Source organism: Corvus hawaiiensis, chromosome 26 (assembly GCF_020740725.1).
Source record: "Corvus hawaiiensis isolate bCorHaw1 chromosome 26, bCorHaw1.pri.cur, whole genome shotgun sequence".
Lineage (NCBI taxonomy): Eukaryota > Metazoa > Chordata > Aves > Passeriformes > Corvidae > Corvus > Corvus hawaiiensis.
This window is the reverse complement of record NC_063238.1, coordinates 24097299-24114186: the sequence shown is the minus strand read 5'-3', so window position 1 is coordinate 24114186 and position 16888 is coordinate 24097299. Positions and strand designations below refer to the sequence as shown.

The window sequence follows — 16888 nt, the reverse complement described above, 5'->3', positions numbered from 1 at the left end:
TACCATGGACTATCAGCAGTTTTTCAATCAGGAAAGCTGCTCTTTCTGGAGCTTCCCATAAGGCAGTGTACTTGTAGATCTCACCCTGTTCTCTTCTTTCAGGCTTTTTTGGATGCAGGGATCTCCCTGTATTGCACTGGTCAGCCATAGCTCCTCCCAGCCGGATTGGATTTGTTGTGTAGTCTCTGGAAACGTGTTCAGCTGGTATCTGAAACTGAAGTAGATGAGCATATTTTCTTGCTTTGTTGAGAGGTTCCTTTGATGTAGAGTGATTAGATACAAAAAGCCAGCAAACAACTATCACTTTCATTTATGAAAGATGATTATTTTTTCATATGGAATGACAGGATTCTGTATCAAATATCTTCCTGGGCGCTCTCAGCTGTCATAATTTTTCTGAGAGTGAAAATCAGAACTCCAACAGATCTCTGATATATGTCTTAAAGGAACCTATTGCCAGTCCCTTATCTAGCATACATTTGCAAATTGATAGAGCAGGATTATGTTTTCATTGGGGTTTTTGCCTGAGACAACACATCAAAATGAATGCTAAAAGAAACACCTTTAGTCTGAAAGTCTTAGATTCACTGAAAAATACTTTCCCTGTTAGTGTGGGATTACTGTATTTTAAATAGCATAGGGGCAAGGCACACTTTTGTTCTTTTTCAGTCTGCTTTTCTTTGTGCTTTGAAAGCCCTCTCTCTGCAGTGATTTTCACTGTTACGCTGATGCTTCCTTGCATTGCCTTTCCATTGCTCTGGCCTAATCTAACAGCACTGAAGGCAATGCAGGCACTGCACTCCTGCTCAGCTTTGCATTGAGGTAACAGTGGCAGCAGCAGCAGCAGCACGGGAACAGCAGAACCATTGGTTAAGATGTCCCACAGGAGCCCTCTGACTGGCCAGCTACCAAGGAGATGAACCTGAATGGTCCATAACATCTTTCTAAGGCCTATTTTCTTTGCAAAATGATGTGCTAAGTGGCAGAGCACCTGCATTCCTTTAAGCTCTGTACACCGTCATGCCCTTTAACCACATAGGCACAGCCGTGCAGACTCACCATGGCTGTCTGTGGGCATCCCTAGACCAGTCTCCAAAAAGCCCTGCCTATAGATCCACATGAAGCCAACTGCACAGTTTGGAAGTTGAAGGACTTTAGTGGTGGGCTGGCAGTTGTAGACCCTCAAAAAAGGAGTTCCATGGGATACTGCTGCACTTACCAGGCACAGCACATCTGCAGACTACTGCAGGAGGAGGCTTCACAGCCTGCCCTCTTGACAGACCTTGTCACAGTTCCTCTCAGATTCATGTCTCCGGCTTTTCATGTCTGCCATATGTTTACCTATAATCTAAATAGCCCAGTGCACTCAAAAATGGCTGCAAACCAGTTAGAAGATTTGTTCCCCTTGCTGAAACAGGACATATTTGGCTAGTCTCTTAAAATAAGAGTTCAAATGAGAGATGGAAACCTTGTTCTAAGGGTAAATTTTTTCACTGCATGGACTCAGAAGGCATTTTAAGAATACTGTGCAGAGACAAGAATAACACTTTCAGTTTAATAAAAACAGAGTACACACGTTTCACTTGCTGTAATAGCTTATTTGCAAGTCAGGAAGAAACAGAAGCTGGTATGGGAAGAAGAAAAAGCTGATATGGCTCTGTAAAGGCAATGTCAAAAATCTCCATGAGTCTGAGAGGAAAACAGTTTTTTTCAGGCCAGTCATTCACACCATGAGACTTTCAGGCATCAGAATTTATTTCAACAAAGTAAAAAGGATCGACTGAAAATTTGTTCTGTCATTGCTGTTGCCATCGCCATAATGAGCTTTTTGACAGTTTGTCAAGTATACCAGGAAAATGCAGCCCTCACCAAGGCTTCTGGTCTGAGTGCAGCAGTGGCAGCCAGCAACTGGGAGCAAAACCTGTGTGAGTGGGCAAAGGGATGAGATTTGCCCTGAAATCACCCATTGCTGCTCATCCACACGCAGCTGGAAATCAAAGGGGAGAGTTCAGCAGAGCAGCAGATGAAGCTGGAGCCTGTGCTTGCTCCAGTGATGTATACAGGGCTCTGGAGGCACAACTTCCTCGTGTCAGTCAAGGGTGCCAGGGAGCTGTAAGGAGCACTCCTGACAGAAGTTCACCTATTAAAGCTGCCCTGACTCAGGAGACTGCTGACAGGTAACAACTTCCAGTGCTGAATGCCGCTGTTGGTTTTCAGTCCAGGTTCTGGGAGGCTGGGGAGTTGCACTCCATGTGCAGTGGAACCCCTGCAGCCTTTCAGTTGCAGGTCCTAGCCCAGGGTTAGCACAGCCCAGCTCTGTGTAATTATTGCATGAAACCAAATTCCTTTCAGAGCTTTCTCTTTCAAACATACAATAAAGAGTTCTGTGTAGGTGCATTGAATTAATATGGGGCAAGTCTCAAGATTCTTAATCAGCTTTAGCTGGCTTTTACTTTGGGAAAACTTCCCAATGAACTTCTAAGTAAGGACAGAAGAATTTGTCCAGAGTAACCATTTTCAGCATGAAAGGAATGCTTACTATGCTATTCCCATCTGGCTTTCCTAGAATATCTCATCTCTTATTCGCTTCACACGCCTCTGTGAAAAGGACCCTGTAGGATGAAGTCATCCTGAAGAGCTTTTTTTGTCCTAAAAATCTGCATATTCTTACTATGGTTACTTTGATGGGGTAAACATGCCCTCACTCCCGGTCTGGGGCATTCCTCCCACACTTTCAATGCAGATTCTCTGCTTTGCCGTCCTCTCACCCAGAGAGAGGGAGTGACCCCTCCACCTCTCTTCCTACCCCAGACAAAAGCCAGACAGCTTCAGATGCGGCAGATTTATAAGCCTCATCTCTGCTCTGACCCTCGCAAGCCTTGCATGCTGATGAGGAGAAGCAAGGTCTAAATTCTTACTGTCCACCATTTTTTTTCCTTCCCTGTTGCCTCCTTCCCCCAGCCCCCTCATCCCTGTGTTTACATGCTTGCATGTTCATCCTTTTTCCTGTGCTCCTGGTGTCAGAGTATCATGGCTGTGTGGACAGCATCCCTGCCTGTGCTGAGTACTCTGGAACACTAGTTCTCTTGGGAGCCTTTGGACACTCCTGCAGTTCAAATGATGATGATGATGAGGATGGTGATGGTGATGATGATTAAAAGGGTGTCCACCACTTTTCTATTCAGCCAGCAGGTGTTCATGCTGAAGTGTTCACCTCTATTCTCCTGCTCAGGTCCATAGCCTGTGTTACACTTCCCAAAGGGCAGACCTGAAAACTACAGCCACACTCTTGGTGACATAACTGGGGGAGGAGATGTTTGATTATGCTGAGCATAAGTGAGGGATAATTAATTAACCAGACAAATGCTTTTCTTAGGATGTAAGTCTCTTTAAAGCCCAGGAGGTGTGAAAGGTGAGCTGTTGGCAGAGGAGAATCCAGCAAGATGGCCAAGGAAGCGGATGCTCCCTAGTCTGAGTGTAAAATGTCTGTGCTGCTTAGTGGCATCCTCTGTGCTGTTACATTCCTGGAGCAAATCCTTGGGGATTCTAAGCCAGGTGATGTGAGCTGCTAGGCAGAGTGCCTTCATGGAAGGGAAGAGAAGAGAGGGGTGGCCCAGTGAGAAGTCTTGGCTTGCATCAGGGACCCCCCTCCCAAAGCAGGAGGAAAGGAAGAACAAATAACTAAAGCAATCAGGCGACAGCCAACGAGTTGCAGTGGGCGGCAGAAGGGCCCAGTTGGACCAGGGCAATGGTGCCTTGGGCTGGGATGGGCTCCCCCTCCAAATGGCTGGGAGGATCCCCCAAGGCCACCACCCTGCAGCCATCTGGGTGCTGCTGCTGTCCCAGCTGTGGCACCGCAGAGATACCTAACGCAGAGCCCTGGTGTTCACTGGCGCTGCATGCTTACGTTTGCCAGCAAGGTTTGGGTGACCAGTGCAGAGACAGATCCTCAACGTTGTTTTAAAATTAACATTACCCCTCTTTCAGGGGCAGCTAGTACCAAATGTGTCTGTGCAGAGAATAGCTATGGGTGGTAGTGGTGCTCTGTGGGACCAGAACATCTGGTCTCTGTGGAGCGAACTGTGCATATGATTTTGAGCTGTGCACACTCACCAACCCCCAAGGAAAAGGCCACCTCCTTGATGGTCCAGTCTTTGTTACCTGTGAGGTGCAGCAAATGCAGGGAGTGAGTCATTGCTTTCCCCACAGACAGGATTCTGACCAACGAGGGAAAGAAAGGAGATGGGGGAGAAGGAAAGGCAGGGTGAGGAGACAGGTGTGGTGAGGATGAAGCCTGTGTGGCCAAAGCATGGAGATTCATCACAGCACAGGACGAGACCTTGGTGGTCTGGCTGTTCCTCCAGGCTCTGGGAACTGCCATTGCCTAATGTGTTGTACAAATGATAAATTCATCCAAAGACTGTCTTAATAAGGAAAAATGTAGCCTTAGTCCAAACCCAGATGGTGTTTGACCATGACTAAGTAAAGAAACACAGTATTTCACAAATGAGTGTTCCACAGAAAAGGGAAGCTGCATGTACTGGTGCCATCCAACACCCTCCAGCACCCAAAAAGCAGGTCTCTCTGGTATTCCCAGGATATCTTCTGCCTGTTTCTGTCACAAGAAGATCATTGTACCCTTGCATTAAGATACTGTGTTTCTTACAAGCTCTTTGCTTCTGTCTATCACACAGGCAATTTATAAGATGGTTTCTTCTGTAATGAAGATGCCGGAAGATGAGTCAACACCAGAGAAGAGGACCGAGAAGATCTTCCGCCAGATGGACACCAACCGTGATGGTAGGCACCCTCCAGGGTAGGCACAGCTACCAGGGGTGGCTGGGGTGTCCCACACACATGGGATGACCTGCAAGGCCAACAGGGTGTGGGCAGGCAGGCCTTCACCTTGCAGGGTTGCTTTCCCAGGGGTTTGCCTGGCTTCCCCGGCTGCCTTCCATCATGCGTGGCCAGAGGCTTGACAGGTGTTCTGCAACCCACCCCATGCGCTAAGTAAACGTGTTTCTTTTCCAGGAAAGCTCTCTCTGGAAGAGTTCATCCGAGGCGCCAAGAGTGATCCATCCATAGTCCGTCTCCTGCAGTGTGATCCCAGCAGTGCCGGGCAGTTCTGAACCTGTCCTTTGGATGAATTATGTATCTGCTTTTTTTTTTCTTGCCAAACAACATTCATGGTAGTGTTGCCTCTGTGTGGCCAATTATGCCTTCATTTGTGGCATCTTATAGCTTCTTTTGTTGTGGGTTAATTATAAGAATGCTGAATTGCTCTTAACAATTTGTCCAGAGCACGGGCAGTACTGTTTTAAACAGATATTGTGGTGTTACCATTGTTTTTAAAATTTCATTTTGTTTTTTTTTTTGTTTGTTTGTTTGTTTGTATCTGTTTTGGAAAGTAAGTGTTGAGGAGGAGTAAACCAATAACAAACCCCTTGGCAGCAAGACACACTGACAGATTTTAGATTGCTGCTTTAGTTGTTAAGTATTCACCTGCAGGACCTGAAAGTGTAGTAAGGCTGAACCAAAGGGGTTGTGATGGGTGGGGTAGTAATCACCTGGAACCTCCTCTCCTGTCCAGGACGCACCAGTTAAGGTCAAAGACAGGACTGGGAAGAAGTATGAAAGTGCAAAACATGTGCTGGGTGTATCATCCACTCTTATGCCTCATCGTTTCAATGCTGTGAACACTTTCCAGGTTGTGAAGGAGAAGGGACAAAATGAAGGCTGACATTTTTTTGCTAGGTTTACAGTGGTTGAAGTCATATGGCTTTATCTGAAAATTCAGCAATTTGCAATCCTGATCTCCAAATCCACAACTGACAATACCTCTTGCCGTTTGGGATCAGCAAAAGCAGACACAGATATGAAAAACTGGGTCTTGACAATGAATTTAAGGGAGATAAATGTTGAATGTGAAGTTTTCAGGTTAGTAATGAAGTAGTTGCTACTAAGGAGAGTGGGCATTCACGTGAGGAACTCATGGAACCTGCAAGCAGCTCCATCTAAGACACATTGCTGTTATGAATGCTCTTGCATAGCAGGAAGTTTTGGGGGTGTTTTTGTCTCTCTCCATGTAGCTAACAGAGTTTCCGGGCCTGCTCTTAGGGGAAGGCTGTCATAACAACTTGTTTTAAACATAAAATTGTAGCATTTATATTTCATTTATTTTAGTAAAGTTCAAAAAATCTGTACTGAAATGAGGAAATGGTACGCTTTATGATATATTTATATATATAAAAATTAAAACAAAAAAAGATCAACTCTTGAGAGAAATGTTGAATGTTTATCTTTTCGCCTAGATGCAGGAGTTCTGAAATTTGCTGCTGCAAAATTTTATCCTTTGGTCAAAATTGCTGTATGCAAAGCTAGTACACACATGTGGGATTTCTTAGGGACTTTACAAGTGCTGTTGCAGAAGAAAAGCTGGAAAAGCTGTAGCAACAGGAGGCATTATGCTGACTAAATTGGTATTAATCAGTCATTAGCTGAAGTCTGCTTTGTGATCCTGTTGGAGAGGTACCCATGCAGGCAGCGCACGGTGTTGGGAATTCATGAGCTCATTAGAGTAACCTTTGTCTGACAGGCAAAGTTGGAATTTTGTCAAGTGACCTTGTAGATGCTAATCCCCAGTAGCCTTAATAAATAAACCAAGTAAAATAAGTCTGCTTTGCAGATGATGATTAGCTAAGTACTAATTAGAAGTCATGAATAAGTAGTTGAGTATAAACAATCTTCTGTGGAACACTAGCTAGCATGTACAATAACTGACAGAAACAGTCCTATATTTAATTTTTCCATACCATTTGCTTTGCCAGGTGTGAAGTGCAAAGCATGTTAAGAGAAAATAAAAGTAAATTGAAAATAACATTGTTAATCAGCTGTACTAAAATTTTTATGAGTGGCTAGTGACACTCAAAAAATGTCTTCAAGCACACACCTTTGTCTCAAACACTCACAGAAATCCAGTTGATGGTATATTTCCATTGCATTCATCAAAATACTGAGCTGAGATGAGTGTGGGAAAATAAGAAAGCAAAGTAGGCCCAACCAAAACACAAACAGATTTTAATATCCAGTGCTTTCAGGTGTTATGAGCAATACTGGCAAGTTTTGCACCAGTTCTTCTGGCTGATGAAAATGTTCCCTCTCTCCTTCTCCCAAATCTTCCTTAGACACCATGTGCACAAATCTAACCCTTCAAAGGAGAGTCTATGCCTACTTTCTTCAAGGTAATTTTCTGCTTTACCTGGAGAGGTTCTGGCCCTCTCTCCCATATCCATCACCCATGTATTTTGAAAGTCATGTTCTGTCTTGAGTGCTTTAGGGTTGTTTTTCAGCAGGAGAAGCCTGGCCAGACTGCTGGGGATCGTGGAAGGAGGGTCAGTGGGCATGCACTGATCAACACCCCTCTCTGCCAGATGGAAATGACCAGTGCCGCCACCCCAGCCGCTCCAGGGGTGCTCCATCACCACCCCTGTGTGGGCAGGACAAGGTGACACCAGAGGATCCCTGCTGAACTTCCAACCTCCCAGCTCAGTGCAGGCACCCACGTCCAAAGCAGCCCAGACCTGTGGAAGCTGGCATTTACTGAAGGTGAACTCAGATACCTTCTATAGTTCCATCTTCTTCTTAATGCAGTGAAAGCAGTTGCATGTGACCGAAGCTTTTAAAACGTTGCCTTTTATTTAAGTGACTGCATACCACCTCTTTTTCATTTTACAAGATGCTTCTGGCTCAGAACCTAATCTCTCTGTTTTTGCTCAGTAGTTTTGGGGTGTTGGGGCCAGGCTCGCCTCCCGTGTTACTCCTGTACAACACGTGCTTGAAAGCACAACCTGTGCTCTGACCCCAGGCCAGCAGAGATGTAATGCTTCCCACAGTTCACAGAATTTGAAATAATAAGAATGAGCTTACAGCTGCAGAGGATATAGCTGCAGATAAGGCTTTTGTATAAACATTTACAGAATGAACTAAGGTTATTCTTTTACCTGACTGCCACTGATGATTGGTGTTATTTTAAATTATTAACTATCCCTTTCTTCCTCTGCCTCTGCATGTACTTAAGGAGTGATTCATAGCTGGAGTTGTGATAGGAACATCTGCAGACCTCAGATCAGCAGGACAGCAGTGGTGTGCTGCACCTCAAATTGAAATTTTCTGCTTTGCTGTCATTTGCATTTGCAATCAGAGCTGCCTTCATAAAGCTTTTGAAGGCAAAGTGGTGTATCCTGTATAAAATAGCATAGCAAGTCAGACACTTTTGGGTGATTCGCTAGCAGTATCTCCATACAGGAAGGATGGCAGACAGCACATACTATTTCATATGACTTCTCAATTTTGTAGATGCATTCTCTAGTTTCAGCTGCATGTGCAAGAGGCAGCCTTCACTCATGCATTGTCCAAAGGAATTAATGAGTGCATCCCACATGCAGACTGAACTCATGGAAAATGCCAGTCCCATTTATCTGACGTTCCCAGTCAGCTTGTCAAACTCTGGGCCAGAAGATGTGAAGTGAGGACTATGACTTGGGAGTTTTGGAGTAGCCTCTCTTTGTTTTAGCATGCTTTGGGAAAGGAAAAGGGAACACAACCCTTGTAAAACCAACACATATGTTTTTGTGAGCACTTAGAGTTTGAAAAGGTCTAAAGAAATGTTCATGTTTCAACATTATTTGAAGCCCTGTCAGTTCACAGCAGTGATGTTCCTGAGGTTCCCAGAGCTTTGCTGTTCCCTTGCTGTTCTTAGGAGCTTGTAGGATTTTTATCTTGTTGCTGGCACATTTTGTCCTTGTTGTTCTGTGTTGTAAGGCATGACCTCCACATTTGCGGCTGCTTAAAACAGTAAGCCAGAAGTGTGTTCATTTTGTAGCTGGACGAGGTCTGTGTGCACAAGTGTTGCACACCAGCACAGAAAGTAGTCATACATGACCAAGTCCCCATGGTTTGAACACTGCCCCTGGGGAGCGAGCCGCAGGACTTTTCAGCTCTCTTCAGTGATGGCAGAAGTGCAGTAATGCAGCTTAGCTTAATTTTCTTTCACTGCAGACCATGTTAAGTCGCATTACTGTGCATTTGCTGTGGGCAGAACCTTGTCTCAGCTGACTCATGGAAACTTGGTGAACGGTGGTAACTTGGTGTTGAGCCCTAATCTGCAGACTAAGCTGAGATGAGAAGATGGCCTTGGCCATACATCTCCGTCCATGTGAACCAGAGAACACGGTGACACCTGGCAGGTCCCTGGGGACATGTGACAGTGAGAAGGGAATCTCCTGCCTCAGAACAAATGCCCTGAGCTGAGCTGCCTCCTTCTTTTAAAACTCTCTCTTCTTTTAGCACCGCTGGTGTAGATGCAACACAGTAGCAATATAGCAGGTCAGGATTGAGGAGGGATCCTTCAAGAGTTTCCCTTTGCAGTTTAGTCTACAAGGGCCAAGTGAAACAATTGGAGGGAAGGGCTGGACAAGTCTTCCTGAACACCCTGTACACCAGCACCTCCTTTTGTCTTTCTCATGGTGCTCCCTTGGTTTCCTGGCATGGCAGTCATTGGGCTCAGGAGTTAGATGTTGGGTAGCTGGTGCAAGACTGGTGGAGAAGAATATTTCACCTGCCCTTTGCATAAGCATTTGGATGCATTCTTTGCGGGATCTCATGTAGTAGCCTTAAAGTGGGGAAGCTCCTTTTCTTGCTATCATGGGCAGAACTTGTGCTTAGAAATGTAGAGAAACTTGGCAAGTGCCAGATAGCTGAGCAGTGCTCAGAGCTGCATGCAGAGTTTTCCACTGATTGTGCAGTAGGCAGATAAGATAAACAGCAGTGATACATCAGACACGTGGTGTGATGTGTTTCCAGATAGGGCTTGACTAGAAATGGCACCTTCTATGTGAGCAGCTCTGTCTGCTGCGTATTCTGTCAGAGGTGCTGACAAAATATACTCTAAAATTAAGCAGCAGAGCTGTTCACTGTACCCCAGCAGGCACTGAACAAACAGCTCCCAGGATGAGCACAAGGCTTTCCCTGAGTGCAGCTGAGGACAAAACATTGCCTGTAGGAGTTCATTCCCGGTCATGGCAGAAAAGAAGAAGGGAGAGCTCCGTTGACTCTCAAAGCCCAGGTGTCACTTTGCAGGCTGGGGAAGGTGGAAAGAACATCTGTGTTTTAAGCATATAGAAAATAGAGCAGGAATTGTAAATTGGCATGGAAATCAGTGGTATTAGAAACCAGGACCACTGCTGAGGGACTGCAAAAGCCATTAGGTGCCTCTGGCCTTCAGAGTAGTAGAAGCATCAGTTGGATGCATAGTCAATCTCCTTGTCCCTTGCAGAAACTATCCCTGTCTACTATGGGTATCTCAACAGCATCCCTTATTCCATCCTGGCTTTTGCTGCTGTTGTTTCCAAATTATCCACACTGAGAAGTTGTTTCAGGGGTGAGGATTTTCACAGCATAAGGTATAAACCTTTTCAGATGTACTGTCCATATCTTAACAAGCTGGAAAAGCCAGATGCAGGGGGCTTCTTGCTAGGTACAGGTTTGATTTTCTCATTGTTTCCCATAGGTTGTGTTATTTTAATATGTAGTTGGGATTAAGCTATCGCCTGTAAAATGCTGGTTAATGCACAATAAGCAAAGCAAAAAAAGAGTGTGAGTTGTAGTGAACAATGTGAAAAGACTAGAGAAATGAAAAACTGCAAAAGACATCCCTGCCTGTAGCCCAGGGTCTGAATTTGCACAGTGAAACCCTCTTTGCAGTAGCCAGCACAGAACAGCTCCTCTATGCCAGCCCAGTCCGTGGTACCTCCTGGGCTGCTTCAGCCCCATGTGGTGAGGCTGGGGATTCTGTGTCCTGCTACAGACATGGTCATTTGAGATTATTAGGCAGGCTGAAGGCTTCCTAGATCTTGAGGCACAAAACAGCGACCCACCCTCTGCATAGGCTTCACTTACTGTGCACCTGACATGTTTTAGATCTTCCCCTCTTGCCCTGACCTTATACCAAAGATATTCTCACATTCCCAGGGTATGTGCTTAGGGTGTCCAGCTCTCCAGGTCTTTGCAGCCTCCTCCCACCTGCCATCCCCAGCCTCTGTGTGAACAAATAACAATCACCAGCCCTTGACACGTGGAGGAGCCAAGCTTGATGCACTTAAATGGAACAGCTTCTGATTTGGTTCCCAGTCTTTCACCCACCTGTGCTACTACACTATTTATTTCCTATTATTAAGTAATGGCATTATTAAACATTTTAAAGGCACACTGAACCTCTGAAACAACATGGTTTTTATTATTGTGTACGTGTTTGTTGAGGCACTGCAGACTGAATCTTCCCAGTGCTTGGTCTCTGCTCCCCTCCCTTTACTCCACAGAGAGCTGGTTTTTTCCAGGATGGAGCAGCACCTTCCTATGCATCCCTGTGTGGTGCCCAATCCTGCAGGAGTGCCCAGATGCTGTGGACCAAGAGATAATTTTGGCATAGTAATATCAGGCAGAAACTCTTCCTGCTGTTTCCTCTGGTTTTCTCCTCGCTGGGGACAGGGGTTTCAGCACTGTTCAGGGTTGGCCGCATGGTTCCCCACCAAATGGGATGACAGGATGAGAAAATCCTCGTAGATTCTAAACTTCATTTGTGCTGCTCTTTGGCTGCACTCAGAGGGAAGATTAATGGGTCCAGTGTGGTTGTTTGGGGGAGAACTTGCAGTTCCTTGCCACCACCACTTTTTTATTTCCTGTCATTATCTTACTCCCATTTCCAGGGCAGCCAAATAGTTTTTTATTAGTATCTGGAAGAAAAAAAACAAATCCAGGGTTTCAATCCAATGAGGATCTAAGAAAGGTTACTTAAGACATCATGCTCAATGTTAGTCATAAGAATGCTCCACAAAATCATGTTTCTTTGGTATTTCATGTTTCATTTTCTTATTCATGTTTTAGGCGTTTGTGATTTATTCCGGTTTTTTGGATCATCTTAGATTCAGCCCTGCTGGTCCTTCAGCTCTTATGCAGAAGTCCCAATGATCCCAAGAGCAGAGCTGACTGAGCAATTACCAGAGAGGTGGGCACACCGTGCCTGGTAAAAATGAAGAGCTTAATTACATTAGGGATTATTTTTGTCCACACTTGCTTCAAGGAGACAGATTGAGCTGCATTTCAATATGTTTATCTCTTCCACTTGCTCACTTCAATTCCATCCAAGCAGCCTTGTAGTTAATATTTGTATATTCAGCATTATTTTGCTCTTGAGCCTGAAGTGACCAATATTGTCCTACTCTGACAGGAGTACTTAATACCTTTTGATTTTTAAATATTGCCGAGTGAGTGATGTGATGGATGCAAAAGTACTCACTCATTTGTATGCTGGCTCTGGCTGTGATAGGGTTAATTTTCCTCACAGTAGCTAGAATGAGGATAAGTTTTGGATTTGTGCTGGAAACAGTGTTAACAGAGGGATGTTTTCATTATTCCTGAGCAGTGCTCACATGGTGTCAAGGACTCTTCTGCTTCCCACCCCAGCCCATCAGCAAGGGAACCTGGGGTGCACAAGGAGATGAGATGGGATACAGCCAGGACAGCTGACCCCAACTGACCCCAGGGATAGTCCAGACCATATGGTGTCATGCTCAGCATATAAAGAGGTGGGGGGAAGAAGGAGGAAGAGGGTGATATGTTCAGAGTGATGTCATTTGTCTTCCCAAGTCACCACTACCTGTGGTGGAGCCCTGTTTTTCTGGGGATGACTGAGCACCTGCCTGCCCATGGGAGTTGTTGAATGAATGCCTTGCTGTGCTTGTGCATTGGGCTTTTGTGTTCCTTATTATCTCAACCCACGGGTTTTCTCACTTTTACCCTTCCAATTCTGCTCTCCATCCCACTGGAAGGGAATGAATGAGTGGAGTTGTGGGACTTAGTTGCTGGCTGGTATTAAATCGCAACAATTCGTTCAAATTTGGGCAGATATTTTTGATGCTGTAGAAACTAATAAATTGAGATAAAAACATGGCCAAGAGCTGAATGGATCAAAGTGTCCAGTTCCTATTTAAGTCCATAACCATTCCACAGGGAGAGCTTTCTCTGTTCCCTCAGGCTGTTGCCTCATTGCAGCATAGAGTAGAGATAAATCGAACTTTTAATGATCTACTATGAGCAGATTCACTGCAGCAGCATGGAGTTCAGCATATCCTGTGTCTTGGCAAAACTAGATACCTCTCTAGATGAATGCTTTGTAAGCAAACCTACATATCCTAAGGAAGACTTTTACCATTCAGAAAGGAGAGGGACAACTATGAATTAAATTAATTTGGTCCGCTTATTTTTCTTACGGCTGTCTAGAATTGCAAATGTCTTGTGTGTTGTTGCCTGTAGCTGTTGTGATGTGTTAATTTCCCCCCCTGGTTCTGTTGTAAGCTCATCTGGTGGTATTCTGAGTCTCCAGCTGGTTCTCCGCCAGGCAAAGCCCATGAGAAGGTCACGTAGAGGCGAGCGGCTTTCAGGCACACCGGGGCAGCTTTTGGGGATGTGGCCCTGTGCTGTTCCATGCTTTGGGAGCCTGTACCTGCAGAGCAAAATGTTAAACCTACCTGGTAAAATGAAAGTAGATGATCAGGCCATCGAAAGAGACGGAGAATTTGGTGGAGGGTTGTGTATTTGTGCCCCCCAGCACGTGCACGGTTCCCCCAGCTATTAACTTCCAGTTAGGACCTTTCCTGAGCTCTTAGTATTAGAATAAAGTTTTCTTATGCTGATAATGTATTTGTATTATGCAATGTACTCAGAAAACAGAAGATTATCTCTCTATGACTGTCCTCTCCTCTCCTCTCGAGAAGCTGTTCTCCTCTGTACATATGATATGCAGAATGTATGGGAGTCTTACCAGCGTTGGTTTGCATTTTTAAGACTGTACTAATTAATGTGTGATACTATTGTGTTTTTGTAGTGGCATCTTTGATGTAAGATGTAAAAACTATTTAAAACTTTTTTTTTTGTTATCGTTCAGCTTTTAGAGATAGCACCAAGGACTGCATGTTCACTAGAACCAGCCTTTTTCAGGGGCTGTCATAGCTGCACGCAGGCACTGGTGTTTCACCCAGCGTGTAGCACCTGCGTTCTTCTTTTAATAGGGGTCAGTTTTGAGTGGAAACTAATTCTTCCTGAAAAGTCTAGTTTTCTCTTTCCCTCTCTCAGATTCAAGCTTCCCCCTCCCACGCTGTGTGCCAGCCCTGGCCCCAGGAGGAGACCTGGGAGGAATGTCTCCTGACCCAGGGCACCCCACTGGCATCAGGCCCCCTTACCCTGTAGCTCACCCAATGCATGCTCCTCAGAACTTCATTTTCCTTGGAACTGCTGGCTATGCTAGGACAAAAACGGTGGGCTCACATTGCAAGACCATTTGTGCAAGTGACTTTAAAATGAATTAACTAAAATTGGGGGGAATTAAGGAAAAGAAGAGCCTGAGCAGCAATTTTAGGGTCAGAATCTTATTGGGGTGCTTAATACAGCAAGAACTTGGGGTCAGTCCCTAAAAGACAGGACCATTTGGGTGGCTTAGGTCTACATTTCTTGGCAGGTTTGGAGAGTGAAGTGGGGCTCGGATCCAGCCTTTCAGGCAGGGTTGACTTACTAGATGGACTGAGTCTGAGAGATGCTTCTCCAGATTGTGTCATGGGCCAAAAGACAAGACATGCTGCAGCTTAGGAGTTATTTTTCTTTCAGGTTTGTTTTTTTTTTCCTTTTTAATGGAGAAAGCAGTTCAAACTGCACCTGGCAAAATGACTGACTTCAAAAGCATGTTTTCTGTTGTTATATAGACACTCACAAAACAGCATTGTATGGCTAAAAAGGCATATTTGTGATAGTTTCTTTTTGAGTGCCAAAATATATAAGCAGTATTGTTTGAAGGGAAATAAGAATTTTTTTACTGTATTGTTATTACTGTTTAACAAATATATTGTTTTTAAATGTTAGATTTTGAAGACTTTTGTATTGTAAATTGTTTGTGACACGGTGCTTTTTCATACTGGAATTACTGATTGCACCTAAATATGAATTATTGCTTTCTTATATAAATATGTGACTTTGAACAATCTTGATGAAAACCAATGTATGGTGGATACCAACAGTTCAAAAAAATTCACCTACTGAAATCCCCTAAATGTTCTTTCCTACTAATAAACATTCTGCTGCAGCTAGCTACGGTGTGCCATGCGCTTTACTCCCTTCATGGTGGTGCCTTAAAGCCTCATGTAGCCCCATGGTCTGGTGAGAAAACCCCAGAGAAGCCTTTGCCTGCTGCTGTCACAGCTCCTGTTGCACTCACCGCTGTGGGCATGGAGCCAGCAGCTGTGAAAGCCAATTTGGGGGGCTCAGCCAGGGCTTAAGCTGTGCATGGGCGCTGTGCTGGCACATTGCAGCTGGCTGGGCACTCCACTGCTAATGCAGTTTTTCCTCCAGCAGCTAAAGCCAGCAGCTGGGCAAGGAGTAGGGTATAAAAGCAAAGGAAGGACAGCACAAGGCTGAGAGACCTGATCACCTGAAGCTGGAAAGGCCAGCTTAGCTGACTGACAGCAACTTTCTCTGCTATAGATAAATCCCTCTCCAGGTTTAGGGGATTTTTTATCTCCTAATGACTATCATAACATCAAGGGAGCAGGATGTGGCGAGGGAGCATAGGCTGGCAGGGTGGTAGCTGTGGTTAGTCGCTCTGAGATGTGGCTGATGAGTCGGCAGCAGAGCTTGTCACAGCAGGGACTCTGCCAGCCTCACACAGGCTCTGAAGGGGGCTGCCTGATGCTTCTGTGCATGCTCCTTAAGCTCCTCAAATTTTTACCTAGGTTAAATTTGGTGCTGGGATTAGCAGAGTGCAAAAAGTAGTTTAAATCCTACTGGAAGGTAACAGAAACCAGTGCCTATTTCCTTTTGAGATAAAAAAAAAAGCACCTATTTGTGGAACTGCATATTAATAATATAAACTTGAGACAGGCTGGAGCCTGAATGAAGCATCAGTTACCAGGTATCTCCTGTGCTCAGTGCAACTTTAAACTGGCTTTCTTACAGAAGCTTCCAGTGTGCCAGGCTCCTGTGATGGACATTCTTCTCACCCTCTGTCCTGGCTAGCTCAGTCGGTACAGCATGAGACCCTTAATCTCTGAGTTGTGGGATCGAGCCCCATATTGGGGCACCACATTTATGTCTCGGCTTTTGAGACAAAACTTCAGGAGGAAACACTCCGGAATGAGTGATCCTCCCCTTCTCCTCCGTCAATGAGACAAATGGGTCACAAGGAGTGACAGTGGGAAAAAGAAACCAAACTCTTTATTAACACATGAATAAAACAGGGTAGAACAGGATAAAAAAAACCTCCTCAAAATATAACAAATTCCCGGAGAGGGAACAGACAGGCGGGCTTGGACCAGCCGGGGCCACCCCCGCAGGCTCCCCAGACCGGCGAGGAGGGAAGGGAGGCAGGGAGGCAGTGAGGCAAGGGGAAGGAAAGGGAAAAAAGAACAAGAAAAGAACCCCAATAGAACCCTTTCCCAGCTAGCTGGAACACAAAGGAACCCAAAAAGCAGCACAGTGCTCCCAGCACACTCCCTCCCGAGCCCTGCCGAGCCCCTGCAGCCGTTGGGCCGAACCGTTCAACCGCCCCCTCCGGTCCGTGGCTCCGGCCCCATCCCCCGGGTCCATCTTAGAGGCACAGCGTCCTGGGGCATTGAGGGGATGGTTAAGGAATAAAGCAACTTCATAACATCACCCCAGGACACCCTCCCCTTAGGGCCATCATACGATTTAGCATACAAAGACAGGGCTGTAAGGAGGTGTTTATTTGTACAGGGTGCTAAAATCCTCCACTTACCGCCTGTGCTGTCCCATGCATCTCTGCATCTTG

The 16888-nt window shown here is 45.3% G+C and overlaps 1 protein-coding gene across 1 annotated transcript in view; it reads left to right on the top strand.

Moving 5' to 3' along the window:
- NCALD (neurocalcin delta) overlaps positions 1–15191 on the top strand; it is a 60047-nt gene extending 44856 nt beyond the window's left edge. Inside the window, exons 3-4 of the mRNA XM_048286271.1 lie at positions 4695–4800; positions 5032–15191. Of these exons, the coding sequence (XP_048142228.1) occupies positions 4695–4800; positions 5032–5129 (204 nt within the window). The 3' untranslated portion in view covers positions 5130–15191. The remainder of the gene's footprint in view (positions 1–4694; positions 4801–5031) is intronic.
- Positions 15192–16888: the final 1697 nt, after the last annotated feature.